We start from the raw sequence: 25,259 nt of genomic DNA, 5'->3' as shown, positions 1-25,259 counted from the left end.
AAAAAAAGATGCAAAATCTTATTCCTCAAAAGGGAAAATGCGCACAAATGCATAAATCTATCTTAGAGGGAGAACCAAGACAGGATTCGAACCTGTTACCTCCAGAGTATCGCCACGGTAGACCACATCAGCTATAGGTAGTTCACTGTCAGCTCCTCAATTTGGCACAACATGCCCACATCAGACCTGTTGACAAAATTATGCTATACGCCCTTGCACGTACGTGTTGCCAACTTTACCAGCATAAAAAGAAAATTTCTGTCTCGAGACACAGTAACATTTGTCAACTTAATAAGAAACTCTGCAAACCGGCTCAAAACAATTTCGTGACACTGACAATGTAAATTAGCGATCGTTACTACGTTATATTTTTAATAGATAGATCACATGGTTATTGAAACAAAGGCTTACATAATTAGAATAAACCGATAACTATATCAGGAATTAACATATTTGGTGCACATTTTCGTGATAATATCGACCAGTAAATAATGTCTAAACTCTTCTTTTTTTTAAATTATAATACACTTAGTAATTTACACCTTTCGAATATTTCAGGATGACTGTACAATTTTTTACAATATTTGGTGTCTGAAAACATTCCAAATTACAAAAAAAAATAGTGAACAACGAGGCAAACTTTTGACAGACAGTTTTTGAAAATCCACTTCAAGTTTCACGAAATAACGTTATGAAAACTTTTCTGAGCAAGAGACGACCAGATTTTTATTCCCATTAAATCAAACTACGATGAAATGTACTCAAATTGCGACTCATCTGTATAGCATTTCGCAAAACCGTAGCAATTTTCATCTCAGAAAATTATAGGCAAACAACTTCTGTTATCATAATGATCACCTAAAAGTAAACAAATTACATGTATATAAATAAAGTATACAGCACCTTAAATGCAACTTCAGTCTTTCTTTCACGTGACGGGTGAGTAAAAAGCAATTCTCAATTATTTGAATTTTAAATTTTCTTGCATTATATTTTTCAATCTTTTATCCTTTTTTTCTGGCCGTCTGCAGCTGCTCTTATTTGCACACACCTTGTTTAATAATAGGATTTGGCGTATATATGGATGTTTTCTTATATATAAATGTTAATGATACCTAACAAAACATGGTGGAAATATTCTTTAAAATTGGCAATTTACAAACTAAAATGTATTAAAGCAACAATCAACAATATGCATTTCTTCAATTAATATTTTCAGGAATGCATAGAACAGGTTAATTCAATGTCTCATTTTTGGTATTGCTCAGAGTTTCTTTTGATAGTCTTCTTGAATGTATAATCCATGGAAATGAGGTACATTTACTACATGAGGATATTCGTTATTCATCGTTATTACTCAAGGATGAGGGAATACTCCTTTCTTCGCGATTCAAGGGTCATTTTTCTCGAAATTTGATCCTCATCTGGAAGGGTAAGGGACGCTGTGCCAGACCGGGAACGCAAGCGGTGCTGGGCCGCTCTCCGTTGGGAATCTCCAGCGTGCACTTTTGCAGCAGCGAGGTGAAGTACAGGAACATCTCGATCCTGCCCAGCTCCGAGCCCAGGCACCGTCGCCGTCCCGCGCCGAACGGCAGTACGCTTGCGGTCTTTTCCGGGTCTAAGCGACCGTCGGCGGCGAGGAACCGCCGGGGGTTGAACTCCTGCGGCTCGGTCCACAACTTGGGGTCCTGATTGATGGAGTGTAGGTTGACGAAGATGACGGTGTCTTTAGGGATCTGGTAGCCGTTTAACTGGGTGTCCCGTGTGGTGCTGTGCGGGATGGTGAAGGGTACCACGCTGGAGTAACGGAGCACCTCATGCAGGCAAGCTTCGGTCAGCGGCAACTTACCGCGATCGGAGAGTTGAGGTGACCTGTCCGTACCGATCACTTCGTCGATCTCCTCCTGTATGTCCCTCTGGATGTCCGGGTGTAAGATCATGAGGAGAACGGCCCACGTGAGGACGGCCGATACGGTGTCGAACCCGGCACCGAAGAGGTCATACACGGTCGTCTGCAAAATCTCACGGGTCAGATTCAGCTGCTTGAGTTCCTCGGTCTCCATCTTATTCCCCACGGTGATCAGGTAGTCTAAGATGTCTTTCTCGGAGTCCTCCTGGTAAGCCTCGTTGTGCTGGTTGATGTACCCGCCGAACCAATCTTTGAAGTTCAGCAGCAGTCTCCGGAAATTCTGCATGGTCTTGGTGGGCAGGTACTTCAACCACGGCATGAAGTCCAAGGTGTTGCCGCTGGAAGCTGCGGCACCGAAATCGTCGCTCATAGCCGAGAATTCCGTCAATCTCGGGTCGTCCAACTTGTGCCGTCTGCTGAAGATGTAGGAACACATGATGTTACTGACGGAGAGTTTGAGCACGATGGAGGGGTCGACCACGGTGCTGCCCACGTTGTTATTGGTCCAGGTGTTGATGAGTTCCTGAACTTCGAACAAAACTTTGTCCTGCACCGACTGGGACTGCTGGCCCGAGGTGAAATGCCTCAGGGCCGTCTCGGCGATCTTACGATGCACTTTCCAGGCGGGGCTGTAGTCGGAGAAAGTCATGCTGCCGCCATTGATTTCCTTCATGGACTGCGAGGACATGAAATCAGGCCGGCCTGCGAAGTCCACGGACTGTTTGACCAGCGCCTGCTTGATGGTCTCCATGCCGTTCAGCACCACCACCGGCCGGCTGCCGATCCGTATCTGATAGACATCGCCGTACTTTTGGGCCAGCTGGCTGAGGCTGACGTGCGACGCCTCGCCCAGGTCCAGAATATTCCCCAGGAGGGGCAGTCCGCGAGGGCCCGGTAACGTCTTACCGGAATTCGACATCTCTACTTATGGACGGTACTTGAACTAAGTTAAAAGTTTACCTTGCTTGCGTGGAAGGCAGGGGATGATTACTGCACACAAACATGTACACGCTGCGTTATATCTGGTTGTTGAATACTAAATGCTGTCTTTTGTGCTCACTGTAGAAAGTTGGCACGCAATGTGGCCGTGCGGATCGATGCAAGGTGTAATTAGTCCATGTGAGAGAGCGGCTGAATATCGAACAGAAGACCAACCGGTTCCGTAGTGGTCACGCACGCATACCCCTTTGGGTTATTGATCTAGGAGATACTGTGAATTGTTCTCAGTCCTTTGTGGCTCGTCCCTTCATCGCGGTCCGAGAACAGTGCTCTTCCATTCAGGGAGAGGACCTAAAGTGCTCCCCACTAGCTCAACTTAAAAGATTGTCAAAGCCTTCACTGTGTGGATCGCTCGGCTCGATACAGGCACATTTATAGCAAATCCTGTCCCTCCTCTCGTACGGGAGAAGAAAAGAAAAGGAATCCCATTACATAAACACGGTCTGGGGCTGTAGGTGCTGGTAATCCGGCTCTGTAATTGGCTAAAGCCGTGCCGTACAAAAGTCACTACCCTACTGGCTGATTAGTATTGTCAAACCACGTTGAATGGGCGGTGCGATTGCTCTACGAAGTCATCCACGGCAATGGGCTGTGATACCCGATTAGCGACAGGCCTGTATAAGCTAGTCACCAACTTTTGATGATCATAAACATTTAGGGAAGCTGTACCACGCATCGACACTCCTCACACCCCAGCCTTACCCCGTCTGTAAGTTCCGACCGCAACTGCTAGGCCCGCCCCTTGTGATTGATCGCGGATCGTTCGCACTCGGGTCGCGTTCCCAACAGACCGGCAAATTGTGCCCTACGGTAGCAATGAATCAGTTATTAGTTGCATATCATATCCCAACTGATATCAATATGGGTTGTACGGGTCGGCGGTTGTCGCTGTTGCGCAAACCCAACCCGGGCCAAACCCTTGGGGATAAAGCACGAAGGGCCACGACTGACCGAGTTATAATGTTTTAAACGATGTACACGCACTCGGCCAAGTCTGTGAAGTCATGACCGAAAAGAATAGGCCTACCCGTCTATGATTTCAAAATTGAAAAGTTTACGAAAATGTATCAATTGAAATGGTTTCATTGCTTAACACAGCCTATACAATAAAGAAAAGATTTAAAATTGGTCCAATCACAGCTTGCTATACGGATGACGTCAATGCGGCGGTGTACAGGCGAACCACAGCAGGAAAAGTGACAAAATAATGACTGTTTGTGGTTTAGTGAAATAATGCCCAATCATTGTTCTGCGTTTAAACAAAATGAGCTACCGAGTTGTTGTTCGAGCTCTTCGTATTCTTTCAAAATCACTCTCCACGAAGAACGTGCAGAGTTGTACAAAACGTTCCCCATAGACAATTCCTTGCCAGTCCAAATGCGTACATTACAAACACCAACCGAATGCAATGTTTGTCGAATAATTAATTCTAGCTCTTTCAGTCCTGTTTTAAACATTTAATTTCGGGTACAGGTGCGATGAGACTGTCCAAACCTATAAGTGCAAGGCCACAGCAGTCGGATGGACTATCTCATCAAGGATAATGATATTACCCAACAGTTTCCCGGCTGTAAAGCGCTAATTAACGGTAGATTTCCCTATTGCCGATCGGTCAACGAGTCCTCCGTCAGTGTACCACACGAGGCAAAGGGGGCAAGGACACACTTCGCACGCAATGGTCATTTGCGATCACGCAATGATGAAACGACACTTATCATGCATTACGGTATGGCATGGGATGGGATGGTCAACTGCACACGATCACGGACAATGGACTGGTATGGGTGTTTTGTTGACTTGTTAAATGCTACTATCTCCTGCGTATTTCAAAGTACAGTTCAGCTTTTCTGCAAGCGTAATATTATGTAACGAAGTTCCGACATGATTACACCAGATATTAGCCATTAAGAAAAATAAAATGTGAAGGCAAAGCAACTTTGATATAATTATGGCAAAAATATTAGTATCATTAACTGTTTTGCGACAAAGGAATACTCTCCTGAATTGCATAAAATTAAAGCTTTTTCAGGACGAAAATGATCTAAACCAAAATGGCAATTTTGAGCCCCGATTGAGTAATGATCATATTGGACTATTTTGGCCTGAAATTTCCCTTCATTTGGTAAGAAACAGCATCGTCACGTGGTGCTATGACCTCATTCTGTTAAATTTACTAGTCATACATTTTGTATTTTCACTACAGGAAACTGTAGATCGATGTCAGAAAAGAGCAAGGACACGAAATGGGATCGCCTTGACCTAGCTTATCCCTCCAAGACTGTCGAAAGAGCGCCACCATAGTCTGCATGTGGAGCTATATTCTTTGGACATAAAAGGACAAGGCAAGTCTAGTAAGCTGGACCCAGAGTGCACAGAATCCTATTAAATTGATTCATAAAGTGGCAATTGACTTGTAGTCTTTTCAGGCATCTGGTCTACACAACGGACCGGATTTTGCCCAATCGTTGATGTTAAGGGGTAATCCTATAGGATAGCACTGCCCAGTTTACAAGTGACATTCAGTCAGTCAAGCCAGTCCGTGGGTCTTTCGGTTGGATCGGTTCAAAGGCTGCCCCTCTGGGAACCAGCCATAATAAGCGCGGGAAAAATTAACAAGGTCTTCACCGGTATGGTTAAATGATCATTTGAACGGCACAAATTTAAAAAGAAATTGAGATAACAGTGAAACTTGAGTTAAGTTTATCAAGTTGGCACTAATCTACCCACCTCTGTACAATGTGGGGCGACTCGAAAGGTCACACATGTGCAATACTTGTTTCATTCGTATCAGATGTAATGGCTGCTGATCGCATCAGACAAAATAGTACGCCTGGATCAAATCGTGGGACTTGTCACATCAGATCTCTGTTTATAAATTGCCAGGATGACGAAGAACACTCTCGGAATGAGGGAGAACAAAATGTTTACAAAGTGGGTCATTGTGCAAAGTGCCTGGCAATGACACTTATATTCCGGTCACACCATAATCACCTGATGAAAGTGATATGAGGAGATTGTGAGCATGCCAAGTCTAATCAAGATATTTGGTATGAGATTCTACCGGGGACCTTGATGCGATACCAGACCCTCGCGAAAATGAAACTTGGTTTCCAGGACACGAATCCCTGTGGGGAATATTGTTCGTAGAGTGTTCGTATAGTGCAAGTTTATATACCATGAATTTCTTGTGATTAATGATCATAAGACAAAAGACTTGATTATTTGAGTAAGACCCCGAAGAAAACCACTCAGTTTAGAGCAGTCGGTCAGGCAGTGACTTAGTCGGGGAGTCAGTCAGTCAGTAAGTATAAACTAATTTATGACAGGGGACAATAGGTTTGGCACTTCGCGTCCGGCAAAAATGGCTAACTATGAATAATCATAAATACTGAATACACTGACTATAATGATAAAAATCAGAAAATCAGTTGTTGGTGCTGGTTACTGTCAGGACTGATGGGGTCCAGTTTTCAAAGTTTCCTAGATAATGAAAGTTGCCTACTTTATGAAGATTAGCACAACTTCTAGTGATCTTCTCAATGTTGCGCCAAAGAAATCGTGTAGGCCCTTTGTTTCCAAATTTACCTACAAACTTGCAGGTTATAACGCGGTTCATCCGAGCAGAAAACAAAGCCACGTCAATTAAAATTAATTGAAGATAATGTGCACATCAGACAACTTGATATAATTATGTCGGAATTAAATGATGTACGCCGTGCAAATGTAGAACAAACTCGATATAACTAGAACTACGTTATAGCAGATATTATGGTCTGTACTTTACGACCACCAGAATACCAACAATTGGGTTTATTTTTAGTTTATCGCCCAGTGACCAATACACAACGATGCACCCTACTTAGTTCTCCTATAAGACCCACCCCCAAATTGGATGACCATTTACACCCTAGATGTTCGTGACTCCTCTGCTCCCCGGGCATACAGTCCGTTCCAAGACAGCTTCATCCCTCCTAGGTTTGTTTTTCAACATCCTTGGCAGGGACAAGGGATCGTGAGAGAGAGGAATGCATAGCTCGGGGCGGCGGAGGAGCGAAGACAAAACCCGGACGCAAACACCGCCCCAGAATGCTCAACAATGCTCCTCAAACATATGCATCTGTATTAGCGCAACGGCTGAATGGGGGAGAAAGGGGTGGACAAACAAAGGCTTGCAAAGCCCCACTAACAAAACCTGTTTATCCCCAACAGAGGGGAGGTGTCCTCGCGTTTGTCTGACGATCACCGTAATCGTTTTGCCGAGAACATTGAGGATTGTGTCTTTGCCCGGCTTGGCTGTAGGCTGGTCCACTCCCATGTGAATTGACAACATTTGTACATGTTTCCGCGGTTGATTCCCAAAGAACGAAAGGGTTACCGACCCGTCTTCCGTCTTCAAATCACACATCAACACCTAAAACATCAAGAACACAGGGAAGGGCCTACCCTCCCACACCATAAGCTAGCCTTTTGATGGTCATTGATCTCAAGGCGCTTTTGCTAGAAATCTTCCCGAATCTACCAAAACCAACCACTTTGCAGGAATCCAACGGCACATAATAATAGCCTTTAATTACGCTTTCAAGTGGCTTCAAACCCCGTGCAAAGTGGGACCTGCCTTCCTACAAAAATCCTCCAAAAACCTCATGATGGAGTTTGAAGGGTCCAGGAGGGTTGACATGTCTAGTGATGGTCACACGGCAGTTAATAGTTCAATCTACGCCATATGTAGCGAGAAATTGCAGAAACGATGGTAGAGTTACGACATGCATTTTTGTTTTTTGCACTCTGAAGAATTGTCTACAGTGAAGAACTGAAATTTTAATAGTTTTCCTGAAAATACGCAGTTTAGTCTACGACGTGGTTCTTTCATTGGAAAGTTTAATGATTACCCTTATCCACTTATAACTCTTTGACGATCATTGACACACACGCATGCACAAGCTTTGAAAGCATATTTATGGTAAGAATATTTTGCCAATTATTATGCCAACACATTTCCCTGAATTCACAACTCCACCGATACGGAACTAACATTTTTAACCCACAAAGGCCCGCAGCAATGCCGTAGAATGGTTTGAAACTTTATTCACAGACAGCAGGTCTCAATTTTAAATCGAAAGTTTAAGCTGAAACCTGATTCCCAATACTCGGATGTACACTCGGAAGCCGTATGATTTCCGCCGTTAACATCACCCACGTGAAAGGGCACAAAAGCGAGCTTAGACAGGCGGGCATTGTGGGGCCATCCCCCGGTAACAAAGTCCGTCTTCGCCCGCTACTCGTCCAAAGAATCACGGCCTTTGTCAGGCACAGTTATATTTCGGGATTCGGGTTTTAGTCCAAGAATGGAAACGCTCACAAGGGATAGAATAGATTATAGTCCTCACGTCCCTCTCGTTCCCTTTCTTGAGGGCATTTGTGATTCTTTTACGGGTTGGTGAAAGACCAAGAGTGCCTTGAAAAAAACAACAAGAAAAACTTCCTTCGGCAATCAGGAGACCATGGAATCCGTTGCCACAATGAAAAAACCCCAACAGTACAACGTGGTCTCTCTGCAGAAGCATTTAGCTTTACAATACGTAATGACAAAAAAGTTATGGTTTTCTCACTACTTAATTGTCCCAATTTTAAGGTTTTTTTTCGTTTTTATGAAAAAAAGTTTAGACATAAACATAGGAAATTTGAGGCTACAAACATGTATGTTTGAGGCCATAATCAGCCATTACGTTAACCCGTGTATACAATTTCAGTGTTGCTAAGTACTTTACCGAAAATGTCTTGATGAAAAGATACACATGTAGTAGCAGCTATAGCAGGGCCTATTCTCGGTTTGTCGAACATGTACAAATTGTAAGTAACTTTTGTTTGCTAAAAGAAGCTTCGAAATACAGATATAAAAGATCGAAAAGATCGATGGGTTTCTAACAGAAGTTTAGCACTGTATAGGAAAGCGACAAAATTCAATTGTATTGTAACTTGAATTGTTGCAGATCTACACAATTTGAATTCACAGCCTCTCGCATGTTTATTACCCAATGTTGTTTGACTTGAGACTAGGCTATACTGTACTGCTCTGGATCCACCATGTCGTCATTTTCTAAATGTCGGCTTAGCCTCCGATATCGGCTTCAGCCTCATGCGGTTTTATTCGAATTCAATGTTATCCAAATTGATTGAACTTTCTGACCCAGTTTATTTCATTCGAATTCAAACTTGTGCACTGCTACCATTGGGTCCAAGTATCAAGACTTTTGACAAGCTCTTCGATTAAGAAAGGGCAAAATTGAAGCTATAAAGGAAGTCGAAGTCGGTGACGAAATCGAAGCTTCAGAAATAAATGGTATTATTACTACGCTGGCGCCTGTAATTTTTCACTACCGCCCTCTTTGTTTCTCTGAAAATGTCTTGTGTCTCCTAACAGTTAAGTTGTGCGAAAGGGCTCGGTTAAATATCTGTACTTTAAATTGAGCTGAAGAACTATCCAAGGGGTGGGGAGATTGTGGGAAGATTTCGGCAATGTTTGTGTACATCAATGAATGAGAATTCAAACTCACCTGATCGTACTAGCGTACTCTCATCTTGAGTTCACAGAACTTCTTATTTCCCCAAATCCTGTTAACCAAAACAAAGAAGCAAAGATATCTTGTGACGTTGCCAACTAATTTCTTTTGCTACCAAAACCTATTAAATTTGTTACTTTTGCTGCAGAGTAGATTTTTTTCTAAGCAGATTAGGCTTTGGTGCAGTGACTTATTAAAGGGCCCATGTAAAGTAATTGTTTTAATGGAATCATTGAAAATGTACCTTTGTGTCTCATTTAACCTCATTTTCAATTTTCATTTTGCCATTTTAAGGGCATTTTGGTGCCTATTTGGGTTTTTTTATGCTAATGCGAATTTCCATATTCATGAGCAAAATTGCGATGTCATTTCAGGCAGAAACCTCATTGTTACAGCTATTTCGGCACCAAAATTTGCCAGAATGTCGGATATTTTGCTGTAGTAAATGTTCTTTCCTTTCGTGATTCTTTGTTGTTTCGGTACATGACAGTAAGCCGATGAGCAAAGTTTTCTCAAAAAATGTTTCAATGAGCAAATATTGGGTTCACAATTTTAACAGAAAACCACTCAACTGAACAGTGTCTTCCTTAAATGACATCAAAGCAACAGCGTCCTCATTTGTCAGGAAAAGCATGGACCATTTAAGATGTTTAAAAAGTGCACTTTTCGATAAAATTAACCAAAAAGGGGTGTCAAATAGACTTCATACATTTAAGAGGAGTAGGAAGTTGCACAAAATTATCATTCCCAAGTAAGATTCATGTCATGTGCCCTTTAAGTAAAGATTGAGTAAGTGCAGGGGCGAATCCAGCTTTTTATGCCGAAGGGGGGGGGGGGGCAAAATTAAGATTTTACTGTATCGACGTGTGAACCGTATTGAAACCCAAAATGCAGACGGGGGGGGGGGGGGGCAGCAAGTAATACCCCTCTCAATTGCTGGAGACGCCATACACTGAGTAAGTGTTAAATAACTACAGGCAGCACACTCGATTAGGAAAACTACATGTTAATTGCGGTTAAGTTTGGGAACTAGAGAGGGAGGTCTAAGTGCAAGATCTGGGATAGAAGTAGTCAGAAACTGTATGGATGGTGAAACATAAATCCCCACTCGTGGGAAATTCGGAACTAAAATGACGACACGCCCCTTTAGTGGCGCCTAGTTAGACCATGGAGTTTTAAGTGTTCTTAGTATTTGTCTCAATATAAATAACGACAAAAAAAGACAGATAAGTGATCCTGTGGTGAGAATGGCCGAATGAGCCGATTCCCATCATACACGCCGCGGTACCGTTCTGAGACGAGCCACTTGTATCGGACAATCTCTTCGATCGATCTGCCTGTGCGTACAATCAATTTCCGCGTGTACTTTAGCCGATAGATCGAACCATCCAGGTTGCCCGAGAGAGAGAAGGAGAGATGAATATAATCATCTCGGAAATACAAAAAGTCCGGGGACTTCCTTTTGTTAGAGGTTCCTGATGTGTGCATGATTAAAACGGGGTAAATCAACAGCGTTCGAGTGGCGAGATTGGTGGAGGCACTTGACAAGCGGCGGTTTTTATCTGGGCAAATGATAGGGACACGCGACCGGGGCACGGAGGAAATTGGGTCAGATTCTGGGGAGAAGATTGAGGAGCAAGATTAGGACCTACAATGCGCCCAAACTATAGACCTTATTCACGAAGAAGCAATTTTCGATCGTGTTTGAATCTTAACATTGGCTTGACCATGTTCTCCATCGGCGTTTCCTCTGTATGAAAAAAACGACACCTTCTTATTATCGTTAACTGATTATTGAAAGACCAAAATATGGTTGCAGGCCAGTAGATGGGCCCGAAATTGCCAACGCCGGCCAAATTACGATTTGCATACCCTCAATTTGTTTGATATTGATCTTTTTTTGGGCCATGAACTTGAGGGTTTGTAAAAATATAAAAGAAGGGTGGAAGCCATGCACAGGACTGTGAGCTCGTATTTCTGTGAAAATCAGATGAAATTGGGCCCTACATTATTGCTCTATTTTGAAATGGAGCGCAAGCATCAGTTTTCAAAATGGCGATGGGCTACAGGACTATACTTTTAGGGGTGATCATCTTTGGATGGAATTTTCTCCCAAAAGTCATTGCTTAATCCCCAAAATTGATAGAGAATGAAAGATGAGGAAATAAGCTTTAATTTGATGTGTGTCTCAAACACCTTGGAGAGTTTTCGGAAGTGGGCGTATTTATCACTGGGGTCTAATGCAGTTTATTCATATATGACTTGAAGCTTTGCATGGCGGATGAGATAAAATAGGAAAAATTGCGGGTAACACCATGTGGAAAGAAATCTCTTCCTGGAAAAAGTGTGGCTCTGAAAAGAACCGGTTGGTTGAGTGTAGAACTCGACGTTTCGGACAGTGTGCTCTGTCCGTCCTCAGGAGGATGAGTGATGAGAAGTGCATGACCAGTTTATTTACTGGTCTGCAATCATTGGTACAAACCTTGAAACAATATTGAGATTATTTACAAAGAGGGCCCATTACACGTCTATGCTGCGATTTAACAAACCTCAAAGAGTGCGAGTTGCATCAAGTTCACTCAAATAAACCAGAGATAGTCAAAATGAACTTTTAAATCATTTGAATAATATTCAGTATACAAGGATTTCAATATGTTCTGTGTATAAACCTCAAAATTAATGTCCCAATGCTTATTGGATAAACACGTCCATAACAAGCCAAAAGTTTAACGATATCTTCTGTCGCCACTGTGCGTCATGTTTCGCTATATGCACCCGATATTTACCTCCCCTAATTAAGAGGGTTATGTTTTCATCGGATTTTGTTGGTTGGTTGGTTGTTTTTTTCTGTTAACAAGATAACTCAAAAACTTGTGGACGGATTTGCATGAAATTCTTTTCTTAGGGGTGGTCCTTGGTACAAGTACAAAAAAATCGCTTGGATTTTGGAAGTGATCCGGATCTGGGTCTGGATCCAGGTTTTTAAAAATCATTCTTCACCATTTATGCGAGTATTTCTTTTTGGTGTGCCGATAATATGGCGGGGAATTGTTTAGCCTTGGCGGAGGTTTGCGCTCTCTGAGTGCTTTCTAGTTTCTGATAAATTTGTCGTGGTTTAAAAGGTATTAGCTCCATTACTCAATACAAAAATTAATACATTTTCAGTTCGATATTTACAATGGAAACCCCGATCTAAGTAGGTTTTGTTGGAGAGGGTTGGAAGGGCAGCGGTGGTGTGATATCTGATAGTGTGTCTTATCGGCAAGTGTCGCGGCGACTCATTATAGAATATAAAGTGCCGGGTAACAGATTGCGAGCGCGTGATAAATTCTGATTCTTTCTTTAAATAAGACAAACAAAACTATCAATTGAAAACGTCAAAGGGAAGGATTTTAGTGTTCGCAATTGTTATTAAACCGGCATTAATACTATTATGCTTAGAAAAAAATGTATGCATACAGGGCAAGTAAAAAAAACCGGAACCTAAAAACAAAGAAATATATTCCATATAAACAAAACTATGTACGGCATCAAAATTTATCCAAATCTTTTCCGCGTTAAATTACAATATCATAATTAATAATAAAATGCACTGAAACCAATAAGTATCATTTTAGTGGAATCTGTACCAATACAAAATATGGCCTCGTGCTCTTAGCTTCGATATTAAGGAATAAGCTAAGCTCGTTCGTTGACCGAGCACGCGATGATTTCACGATCCGTTCACCTAAATCGCAACCATACTGTTTGCTAATCGTTCCCGTATCAGTCTCTTCGCACGCGATCGAAAATCTCCAGTGAATATGGTTACAGTTCCCGCACGCACGTAGACCACTAGAATTCTCCCGCCAAACACTTCAAAAAACAGAGCTTACCACTATAATTTTTTTGTTTGATTCCGGGATGCTGGATGGAATCGAGCCGGTCATACAGTCAAAACGGAGCGAGGCTGAATGACAATAGAACAAGCGCGAGTTTCCGTGAGAGGGGAAGAGTTCTGCGTGCAACGCGCACCCGATTGCGTGAGAAGAACACAATGGGCCGCTTTCGCGCACTATTGCGATCCTTGTCGCCGTCTGCAGGTTGAACAACCGAACCGCATCCCCCTACCGTGAATAGGCTCGGAAGCTTAGCGGGGCTGGGAGAACTAAACTCGGTCACCCGTACAGAATCCCCCAGTCCAAACCTCGGGCTTGTAAACTTTTTTTTTCGGGAAAAGGGGTATTCCCCTTTTTAAACATTCCATTTGTATTGAAGGACATTATGTTATTATAACATCACGCGATATTTGACGGCAATGTGAAAGCCGGGGGGGGGGGGAGGGGGAGGAGTATACATAAAGCCAAATCAAATTTTGAGAAACTGACAGGCCAGACAAAGATTTAAATGAGAAAGAAAACATGAGAGATTTTTGAGAACGAGAACGAGAACGAGAACTCGACGTTTCGGACAGTGTGCTCTGTCCGTCCTCACCCTCCTGAGGACGGACAGAGCACACTGTCCGAAACGTCGAGTTATACTACACTCAACCAACCGGTTCTTTTCAGAACCACACTTCTTCCAAGAAGAGTTTAACATGGTGTTGCCCGAAAAGTTCCTCTATTTTACCAAGAAGTTAACAATAACAAAGGAATGCCTTTGTTACAATTCATTTGAATAGCTTGTGACTTGACTTGAGACTGAAGGACTTGTGATGGACTTGTGAGGACTTGTGATGGACTTGTGAGGAATGGTGATGGACTTATGGGGACTGGTGAGGACTGGTGACGGACTTGTGAGGACTGGTGATGGACTTGCGGGGACTGGTGATGGACTTGTGAGGGCTGGTGTGGATTTGTGAGGGCTGGTGTGGATTTGTGAGGACTTGTGATGGACTGGTGTGGATTTGTGAGGACTTGCGATGGACTTCACCAGAACACTGCTCATGAGAACATTTCGACGAATAAATTAGAAATGAAACTTGAAACTGGGTATCAGTAACAATAGACCATTATATAGCATTTCGTATCAATGCATTTCTTCAATTTTTGACAAGTTTCAGATAATAGTATTCCGTGCTTATACTAAGTCCTTATGATGATATGCCGCCCTCTCGCGATTTGAAAACTCAAGATAACCAATTCAGTTTAGTTCGAACTGAAGTGTGTTACGGCACAATGGCCACCATATTCCGGTTTTCGACGGAATCAAATTCCGCTTTGTAACACACAAGTAGATGAATGTCTTTTCATGTCAAATGCAAATTTGCTCAATGCAGGAAAGTCCAAACTAAAGGAAAACCAGAACTGCTTTAAGTACAGACATTACCCAGTCACAGAAAACATATGCTTCAGGTTACTTGCCAAAGTGTAGTGCGATATATTAAAGGCTGGTTCACAGTTGATGTTTACCTGTCGTACTTAATTTTGCTATACGCACTGAGTTTCCCATGCGTTTCTCAATGAATACGCGTCTTGCATGATATACAATTAGGACATTTCCAAGAACAAAATGCATTACAAAGAAAGGAAAGGTAAAACAGTTGTTTGCATCCATTCTCAGTGCAAGTCCATGGTTGTAAAGATTTGAGGATTTGCCAAGTGGGGGGAAACGTAGAAACGTTTGCTGACACACGTACGCAGTGGCGTAGCCAGGAATGTTTCAGTAGGGGCCGGGGGGGGGGGGGGCGCTGGGGGGGGGGGGGGGCTGGAACATTCCATGGGGGGGCATCATGTAGATCAATGATAATTTTTTTTAGAAACTCAAAATCTCAGTGGGGGGGGGGGGGCGACTGGGGGGGGGGACCAAGGTTTCATGGGGGGGGGGGGCTGTCGCCCCCACGGCCCCCCCCCGTGGCTACGCCACTGCACGTACGTGAAGTGACTATAGGACAAGTGGTGTTGAGATCAGAACCAGACATGACTACCTCACTGCCATCAAAAGGAACAAGCGTTTTGATTTCTACTTTCAAAGTCGGATGACCAACTGATTATGCAATTATAGGACTGGATAGCTCAGTTGGACCATGAGAACATGCTGAGAAGAAACTACATGTACTAGAAAGCTTCGAGATGTGAACCTGGAGATGGATGTTAAAAGCTGGAGGGAATGTAGGAGCAATGAAGAAACTCTACAACAAGTAAGACAGGTGCCTCAAGAAAAGACAGAAAGACATGGACGGGGCATACTTGGCTTGGAAAGGAATTGACGAGAGAGGTAAACAGAAGGAAGTTTTGAAGGAAAAGACCAAGGGGCAGGAAACGAATATCTGTGCTAGATGAACTAAAAGCTGAAGAAGCTTCCAGTAGCCGCGTGAAGAAGTTGGCCCTGGCTGCAGGATAGAGTGAAGTGGCGATCAACAATTCCATGAAAGAACCTGCCCAAGGGCAGAATGCTTATGATGTCTGATGAGCTCAGTTGGTAGAGCATCGTAACAGCAACACGGAGGTCCCAGGTTCAAAACCCACTGTATCCGTTCAATTTCTTTGTTAAACTTCCAAATTATAATAAAAAAAAAAGGTAGCCATCTGCGTCAATATGACTGGCTTGGAGTATCCCGTTATACAGTCAAAGGAACAAATCTATATAGACAAGATGCAAAAATGCAACATTGTGAATTAGATGTTCTTCGATTGAGTAGGATGAAAAAGCCTTTTGATGATTTGAAGAACCGACGGTACATAAAACTGACATTTGCTAATGTTTCCCTGGCCCTGTGGAGTATACACCACGAAAGGAATATCACATTTTACTTAAAAAAGATACACAGATTTTTCCAAGCATAAAACATTTACAGTTCAGATTAAAAACGTATAACTTTTATATACAAGTGTTCAACGCTGAAAGTAATTTATAAAAAATGATTAGGAAATCAAGTAGGCCTACAAAACTTCATGAGAATGTGACAATCGAGGGAGTACTCAAAGGGCAGAGAATGATGTACATGCCGTATAGGTTTGAAATGACATCGCGTGGCAGCAGTACATCCTGGAGCTTTGTACGGCCCACCGAATCGTTCCCACCGGGAATTCACTCCACTTCCGAAATAAGGACGCAGTTGTGTTTCTCCTTTCTGGCATGTTTTATTGCTTTTCTTTCAAAACGCTCCGTTCTTTATGTAAAAAGAAGAAAAAAAATATCGAAGGACCTTTGCGTCGCACGCGATATTGATTGTGCTCATAAAACAGGTAACAATTTTTTTATCAGTGTTTTCTTTCAAAAGAGTTTCGATAAAGGCCCGATTACAATGGCCCCAGTTCTGGGTTTGCGTGAGAAGCGAACAAAAGGGATAACACGAAAGCTGGTCTCGCTCCAGAGCGCGAACGAGTGGGGTGCAGCAAACTTCCGCGCCGTTCAGACCCCGTTGATCGAATGGGGAACTGCGTAGCTAGTGCGCTAACCTATGACGGCAGATGAGGCGGGGGCCAGCCCTGATTGACCTTCCCCCGCAAACAGACGTCGGCACACAGGTAGAATCGACCACCCCTCCATCTATCTCAGAGCCGAGTAATCACGCCCAAAATCAACGGCTGTTTTATGAACATCTCCCACCTTGAAAATGACCGGCTGCGATGTCAATTAAAATGTGGATTTTTTTTTAATGTAAAGATCCCAAGCTGTTGAAGAAGAAGTCTCCCAGAGAAAGAGATGGGAAGTCTTTACGGAAGAGTAAATATCAAACATTAAGTCTTACGACCAACAATTAAGTACAGTAATTTTTGAGATAAATTAGTACAATAATGCCTTTCAGGTTTTACACAACCTTCATTTCAATACCAATCGATTACTGCAATACTTGGAAATAGACTTGTTAAAGGAACAAAACCAAATTAAATGTAGCTCACTGTTCAAAATGATTTTTCCCGATTTTCTGCACTTCTTAAACTAAAACCGAATTACTCACTAAGTCGCTAATCACCAAGATAATGCCGGTACCGTTTGACACTGCTTTCTCTTTAAAAACATGCTCGCGTTTCACGATCGTCACAAAGCGGAACCCGACACCCATCAGCCGTCGGTATCCGGTACCCCAATTCCGTCGAGTTCGCGTGACTGTTGCGGCCCGAGTAAATAGACATGTGTGTGTACAAGAAAATAAAAGAGGAACGAAAAAAGAACATCGGGTCCACACCAAAGTACGTCCGGGTCTGGACCTGGGTAAAGCTGTAAGGGCAGACCGGTCCGATTATCGCTCTTGGGAGTTTCAGGGGTTCACGATTTTTTTTTTATAATCATGATTTTGGCGGTAGATCAAACAAAAAGATGTGGGAAGATGAGATAGGACAGTTCAATCGTGCGATCGTGAATTTGAGTCACTTATTTGAATAATTTTACGGGGGGAAATTTAAACAAGATGCTGCACTTGCTTCAACTATGAAATATAAAACAGAAGAAATGATCCTAACTACCAAATTCTGATATTATCTTGTATCATGCGCCTGTTGTAGTTTGCAGAATGCCCTCTTTAATACCGGCATGGCCACGCCCACTGACACGCCCCCACCAAGTTACCTACTACGTAATGGCGATGTCCGCCAATCACAGCTGCTGTCCCTTATTAGCCTGTCGAGGCACATGATATTAAATGGCTAATATCACAATGAGAGTGCTGTACTTTTTTGAGAGGTACGGTACCACGATAACAGAGACCCGGTGAAGGGGCGGGGAAAAGGTGGGTGGGGGGGGGGCAGGAAAGTACAAGACCAGGATCGGGGAGTCAGGTTGGCGTAGCGGTACTTTCTTTGCCTTCCACCGCTGTGACCCGGGTTCGATTCCTGCCTGGGCCAATATGTGGATTGGGTTTTCAGTCCCTGCCTGATTCCCTGGGTTTTCCTTAGGATGTTCTATTCTGGGGTTTTCCTCCCACATCTAAAACTGTAATTTCTCCACATTGTCTTCTCTTTACTGGGCCCCATGGGAGACCATTGGATTCCACTGAATGGGCTATCCAGTTAAAAAAAAAATGGATGCAAAGGCCTTATGGTGGGGAAAGAAGTTGGGATGTTAAGATCCCCTAAAGGCAGGGAGACCCTTGTCCGTTGTAAAGAACAGGGTGTGGACCAAAATATTTGCGTGGAACAGACAGTAAAGATTTCGAAAACAAGCGGAACACAGATGCCAGAAATGTTAAAATTATTGACTGTTAATAATTTTGTCTGCAGGGCCAGGAAATTGAAGGAACAAAACAGTGCATCTGTGCATTTCAATTGGAGATACTCTTCTAATTGTAAATAAAGTATGGGTTCGATAACCAAAACGCATTGACCCTAGTTTTGTTTTAAAATCCTATCGATGCGTAGGGCCTATATCCCCCTCCCGTCACAAGCAAACAAATTAAAGATGTTGCGAGATGCTTTAAAATTATGACTTCATCATCCATAACCGAGAACTCTCCTTCTGTTTTAAAAGAGACAGTTTCTACAAGAAGGAATGGTTGATCATGTTTCTTTGAATTTAAACTCCAAATCCAAGATTGAGTCCGAGCCGAGATGAGTAAGAATGATTTCAAATCGTGAATACAAACCATGTCTTTATTCTTAACATAATTCACTACATAACTCAAGCTTCAAAAGTGCAAGTATTCGAATATAATTTTTACACAATGGAAACATTTACTGTATGAGATTATGATGTAAAAGTAACAAAAGTGTAAGCTCATTGATATACAAATGTTTAAAAATTATGCAAAACAAAAATATTCTCATTGTTCGGAGTTTAAACGCCAGCGTACACAACTAATTTGTAATGATCACAACTGAACTTTACATAACGAATCAAAATTTCAACTTCTATTCCGCCGATTACAACTGAAAAAAAAAAATCAAGCTGCATCACACAATAATACTATAATTTCTTTAAAGAATCTGAGAATTATCCATTCTGTACATGACGATCCAAAATTTATAGACTATTTCGCTTTTCAGGGTGCGTAAAAAAACTATATTTACAACCTTTGTTACGTTCTAAGTATAATTTTATTACTTATTTTCTAAACAAGGATATACAACTCCAAATGTAGGCCCTGATGACAAACTGCTCAGCATTTCGACCTTTTGTCAACTGGGTGAGGTGTATTAAAAATACAAAAGTATACAGGGCGAGTAAAAAAAACACGAAACCCAAATGTCGGGACTATTGTTTTATTGAAGTTCTGCATGTAGCACTTTCAAAATCTAGTATATGATAGCCCAATTCATAAGCTTTCTTTCAGTACAAGAATGATTCAAATCACCAATGTACTTTTCAAGTTACGGAAACAATGGTCCCAACATTTGGGTTTCGTTTATTTTACTCACCCTGTATAGCCCTGAGAATACAATTTCCGGCTAAGTTAATGTTATAGCCAATATTTACACTGTTATGACGAATCCATTATAAAAATGTTGACGTTGGGGGCAATTTGACCCAAAATAGTCTGAACTTAAATTAAAAAAAATCTATTTTAATCAAAATTGCTCGCTTTAACTTGCTTATTGCCGAGCTACAATTTCCATGAAAAAGAACCGTTTCCGTGTTCAACACATCTGTTTTGAAACTGAATTTCGAAATAATAGAAATCTTCCCCCTTAAAAAAAAGGTATGACCGAATACCACAACCTGAACCATAATATTAAATGAAGTACACCGAAATTGTCAGATGACATCAACACTTATTCATAAATTTAATAAGGCACAACCTTAAATTTCATTTCAAGTTTTCTCAGTGTGAATCATCATTGAACCACGTTGGTGACTGAAGTTAGGGTAGGCTACAGTTTCCTCCCCCACTTGGGAATACCAACCTACGAAACGAGTCGATACTGAAGATTTGTTCACATAACTCTTCCAATTGTCAAGAAACACTTAAAAAAAAACACAAAAAAAAAACAATTGTAGTCTTATCCAAAAATAACAAACAGCTGCAAACTGCGTACTTATACCATAATCTTCATTTAGAAAGCTTCCCGTTTGTTTTGATTCTTACATCACAGTTTCAAACTGAAGCAGAAAATTGCAAATGTACAGCATGAATTGAATACTTGTTATGCTCGTACCGAAAACAATCTGCCGCATGTGCACAAGACTGATAAGCTTCAACTAGGTAATAAATCGTAAGTTCGAATGGTATGAACTTTAAATTGTATCATGTAGAAAATACAGTCATTGATTTATAAGTAGACAAAACCATTTCATATTCTTCATACTCTCTTCCACATTCTTTTGATCCGTTAACCTTTTTTCACCTGCTACTCACCACGAATGTTCATCGCAGATTCTTCACAGTAATCTTCAAAACAATATACCGTTTAAGCAATTCATTTCAACCTGAGTAATGTTTTATGAGTTCTTCAAGGTTCACGGTTCTCGTCCCGTTTGCGAACGGTCATGCTGAACGGCAGGGGCGTCTGCACGAGACCGGGACTGTGCTGCATCTTGGGCGTTACTCCGTCAGCAGCTGCAAGGTTGCACTGGTGCATCAGGGTTGTGAAGTACAAGAAGAATTCCAACCTGGCCAGTTCTGAGCCGATGCACCGCCGCTTACCTGCACCGAAGGGCATGACGTCGACGGTCTTGGCAGGATCCAATCTGGAGCCGTCTTCGGTCAGGAAGCGACGAGGGTTGAACTCCTCCGGTTTCTCCCATCTGTTTTCGTCGTGGTGCATGGAATGAAGATTGACAAACACCACTGTGTCCTTAGGGATGAAGTACCCGTTCAGTTCAGTGTCTTTGGTGGTGCTGTGTGGGATAGTCATGGGTATCATGGAGGAGTAGCGGAACACCTCGAGGAGACAGGACTCGGTGAGGGGCAAACGTCCACGATCGGACGTGGCAGGGTAGCGATCGCGACCGATGACAGCGTCAATCTCTGCCTGCAGTTCGCGCTGAACGTCGGGGTGGATGATCATCAACGCTACGGCCCATTTCAGCGCGGCAGACATGGTATCAAAGCCCGCACCAAACATGTCATGCACGCTGCTGGTGATGATCTCTTCGCTCAGACCCAGGCGTTCCATCTTCTCCTGATCTGTCCTCCGACAGACGGTGATCAGATAGTCCAGAATGTTCGCCTCCGAATCTTCCTCGTACTTGTGGATGTGGTCGGCAATGTCCTTGCCGAACCAGTCTTTGTACTCGCGCAGCATCCGTACGAACCTGTCGTGGATTCTTCCGGAGAAATGCCGCAGCCACGGCATGAAGTCAGCTGGGTTGCCTGTACCGATGGCTTCGGAGAAAGCATCACTCATGTCAATAAAGTCCAACAGTTTCTGGTCGTCGAGGGTATGGCGCCTGCCGAAGATGTAAGAGTACATGACATTGCTGACGGACAGCTTCAAGATGTTGAAGGGGTGGCGCTTGCTTTGAACACCTTCGCTGACACTGTTGTTCTTTTCAGGTTGGGATGTCCAAGCTTCAATCAAATCCAAAGCCTCCCTGCTGATTCTCGCTCCTACCGAACTCAGCTGGCTCCCGGAGGTGAAGTGACGCAGGGTGGAATGTGTTATCTTACGTTGTAGTTTCCAGCCCTCGCCGTGAGTGGAAAAAGCCAAGGTGCTTCCGAAGATGTCCTGGATGGACCTTGTGGAGGACAGGTCTGGCCTGCCCGCGAAGTCGATGGACTGCTTGACCAGGGCTTGGCGGATGGCCTGGTAGCCGTTCAAGACCACCACCGGACGGCTACCGATGCGAATCTGGAAGACGTCACCGTACTTGCGAGCCATCTCCTTGAGGGTGACGTGAGGAGCAGTCCCCAGCTGGAGGATGTTACCAAGCAAGGGTAGACCCCAAGGGCCGGGGAGCACCTTCAGTCCCTTGGAAGAGGACCCGTGCTCCCTGGAGCTGCTCACCAAGAAGCGTCTTATCTCCTCCGTGATGAGGATGATGAGGAAGATGCTGAGAACAATAGTTGCCCAGGTAACAGTCGATGGCCCCTCTGGCATGAGGTGTGCCATGACGGCCTGTCCGGTTGCAATCAACATGGTTCAAACAGGATTGTCTCAACCAAAAACGACTAAGAGTCAACTCGACTTTAATTTATTGCAGTGTCTTGCAACTTGTGATACCAAGCTCTGCTCAGAGTCATCTGTGACATGTATCGTCTCGGCCGACTGCCTTATATACTATTTACACTCCAGGCCAATCACAGCGCAATACAACAGCGCAGCTCCACTGAGTACTTTGACCCTAATTCATCGAAGATTCACACACGCTATATTCCGTGATAAGCTCGTCGAGAACGGCACGCTATATGCAGAACCGGAACACGAGTGTATATCAACCTATTGTCGTGTTCGCGTGCAACGTCCTCCGACCGCGCTATTGTTATGCTGCCTCCCTTTCGTGTGAAGTCGCGCACAACGCACGCTATCAGAGCTCTAGCGACGAGGGATAGAGAGCAGAGAGCGGTAGTGCTGGTGGGGTCCCTCGTACACCCCTCGACAAAACCAGCCGCCGCGTCAAGTAGTTCAGCTAATTATAATACACAAAGTCTCCACAGCTCGATAGCCTCATCCAGTGAACACGCTAATGGCTATCGAGGTTTTCTCAAGAACTCCTCCCCGTGAACGCTCTTGCTCCAAACCAGATAAAGTAGCCGGCATAATTTAATTTACTCCCTGAAAAGTTGGCGTGTGCAGATGAGTGGCATAAAAAGGGGCCAGGCCGCGGCGGAGGGATTCAAGCTTCGGCACAGGTACAATTGTTTGGCCGGAAACTACTGTCCTATTGTTAAAAAGTGGGGGTGGGCGCAGATGCCCGTGCTCAGAGATTTGGAGCTGGATGAAAGAGTTTAGCTAGCCATGAAGGCCGGCCATTAAAGCAGGTACCTAGAAACGCAATCAAGGTATTCATTCACACTTTAGCCGTACCATTGCTACAAACACTATGGTGGGAAAAAATAGTGTTGCACTTTTTTTTGTAGGCGTAATTGACAAAAAAATGCAACCTGAAGTCCCAGCAAATTACCATTGTGCAAGATTGGAAAAAAAATCAGTGTTTGGGGTTTTACCCCAAACACTGATTTTTAAATTTTATTTCAGCACCTACACCATAATCAAAATAATAGCATCCCCTTTGAAACAAAAACCAAATACGACTGGCCCCACGTCATGTCGTTATGAGTAAGCTTAAAATGAAGGTTCAAAATGTAAACTTTCTCTTTTGGCATTTAAACCTGTTCCTCCTGTGCCTGCGTCAAGTCTCCCTTTTGGCTTCTTAATGTACGCCCCTGGATCATGCATGAGGTACTGTACCACTTCCGTAATTCCATTTTTCAAGCAATAATTTTACTTGACAATATCTTAGATGGATATGGACGGAATCTGCATCGATTCTCCCGAAGATTACCAGAAATCAAATCGGATAATTTGTTTCTCTAACTGCACAGAAACACGGTTAAGATGCTCACGATGTTTGCAATCAAGCTCACGTGCACTCACTGTCAAGCACGCACCTTGTGTATACAAATATTTTTTACTGTTTGGAAAGGAAACTTTCCCCTGACCTTCAAGTGACCCCTGACCTCCGAGGTCGCCGTCGTCTCCTGACCTATCTGTGCCAAATGTGTCAAGTTCGACACGACAACCTTTTAACCTCACTGATTTATGGGCTGCATATAGGGAGAGCAAATTAAGACGTCACCTTGCCCCCTGCAATAAAATCGCAATGTACATGTACATGTACGTGTTGCCTGCTCAGGCAAAAAAAAAACCAACAGACGGGACACGTTTTCATGATATAAACCTCGAACTTTAACCATTGACCTGTATCTCAAAACGAACTTACAGATGCACGACTTCTAATCTATAGACTGAGCTATTTACCATGAGATAAATTAGTCCGAGGGCTGTGAACGTGACAGAGTTATTATACAGGTCAATATTTGCTGCCCAATATTTTTGGCCTGGCGGCGGGATGGATTTTGTGCACAGAGGACCCTCACACGTTGGCCACTACTTTGACTGTTGGGAAGGGTTAATCTGGTAATAATAGCTATTTAAAATAGGGTTATCCTGGAACAGTCTGAATCCTCCAATGGTTTCCCCCACACCCTAAGAACTCGGGTTTATTGTGGGTTGTTTGTTTTTTTTGATCATCACAAGACATCAGCTGAATATTGACAGTCAAACCGAGGAGCAAGATACCCTCATCCCCCTCAAGATATAACCCTCAAGATATAACCCTCAAGATATAACCCTCAAGATATAACCCTCAAGATACCCACGATTGCCATAGGCTTATCACTGCCCTAGAATCAGGAACTATTACTGCACTGTTATTTCGGTTGTGTAAAAATCAAACGGTTGTGTACTATATGAACCTAGCAACGTGTTGTGTAAACTGTTGTTTACACAACTTGTGTAAAATATTACACAACTTGTTCATTTTTTTTACACAACTGGTTGCTAGGTTCATATAGTACACAACCAAAATAACAGTGTGTTGTAATGGCTTACGCGTGTGTACATATGTTGGATGCTCTTAGATACTGTCCCGTGTTACTAGACACTACATGTAGTACATGTAGTATTGGATCTAATATATTATAGTCTCGGTAATATTACATACCCATACTCTACGTAGTGGTTGACAGATTCAATGTTGATATTTGTACAGTTTGAATGACTAACTTACTGCTAAAAAAAAAGACTGTTTTTCTTTCATTATGGGCCATAGTAGTGAAACACGATTCTAAAAGAGTGAAATATGTCCACTCTTTTAAAGAGCCATATGGTGGACAAATGGCTTTTCACCCTTTTAAATTAAGAGCGGGCGTGAAGAGTTGAAATAGCACAACAGTATGCGGTTTCGTATATTAAAACCATAGAGATGATGTT

General features: G+C 42.9%; 2 protein-coding genes across 2 annotated transcripts; both read right to left on the bottom strand.

The window, feature by feature from the left end:
• Positions 1–345: 345 nt before the first annotated feature.
• On the bottom strand, positions 346–3,655 carry LOC119738413 (cytochrome P450 1A1-like). The gene has a single exon (XM_038213304.1). It carries the CDS (start codon positions 2,826–2,828, stop codon positions 1,398–1,400), a length of 1,431 nt encoding a protein of 476 aa, XP_038069232.1. The 5' UTR covers positions 2,829–3,655; the 3' UTR covers positions 346–1,397.
• Positions 3,656–19,681: 16,026 nt separating this feature from the next.
• On the bottom strand, positions 19,682–23,569 carry LOC119738412 (cytochrome P450 1A5-like). Its single transcript, XM_038213303.1, has one exon. It carries the CDS (start codon positions 22,401–22,403, stop codon positions 20,775–20,777), a length of 1,629 nt encoding a protein of 542 aa, XP_038069231.1. The 5' UTR covers positions 22,404–23,569; the 3' UTR covers positions 19,682–20,774.
• Positions 23,570–25,259: the final 1,690 nt, after the last annotated feature.

Source organism: Patiria miniata, unplaced genomic scaffold (genome assembly GCF_015706575.1).
Source record: "Patiria miniata isolate m_02_andy unplaced genomic scaffold, ASM1570657v1 HiC_scaffold_3, whole genome shotgun sequence".
In the NCBI taxonomy this organism is placed as follows: domain Eukaryota; kingdom Metazoa; phylum Echinodermata; class Asteroidea; order Valvatida; family Asterinidae; genus Patiria; species Patiria miniata.
The sequence above is the reverse complement of the archived record's forward strand: the minus strand, read 5'-3'. Positions and strand labels throughout refer to the sequence as shown.

Excerpts from the sequence above, each read along its gene's own strand:
- LOC119738412 (XM_038213303.1), bottom strand. The coding sequence starts at position 22,403 with ATGTTGATTGCAACCGGACAGGCCGTCATGGCACACCTCATGCCAGAG.
- LOC119738413 (XM_038213304.1), bottom strand. The coding sequence starts at position 2,828 with ATGTCGAATTCCGGTAAGACGTTACCGGGCCCTCGCGGACTGCCCCTC.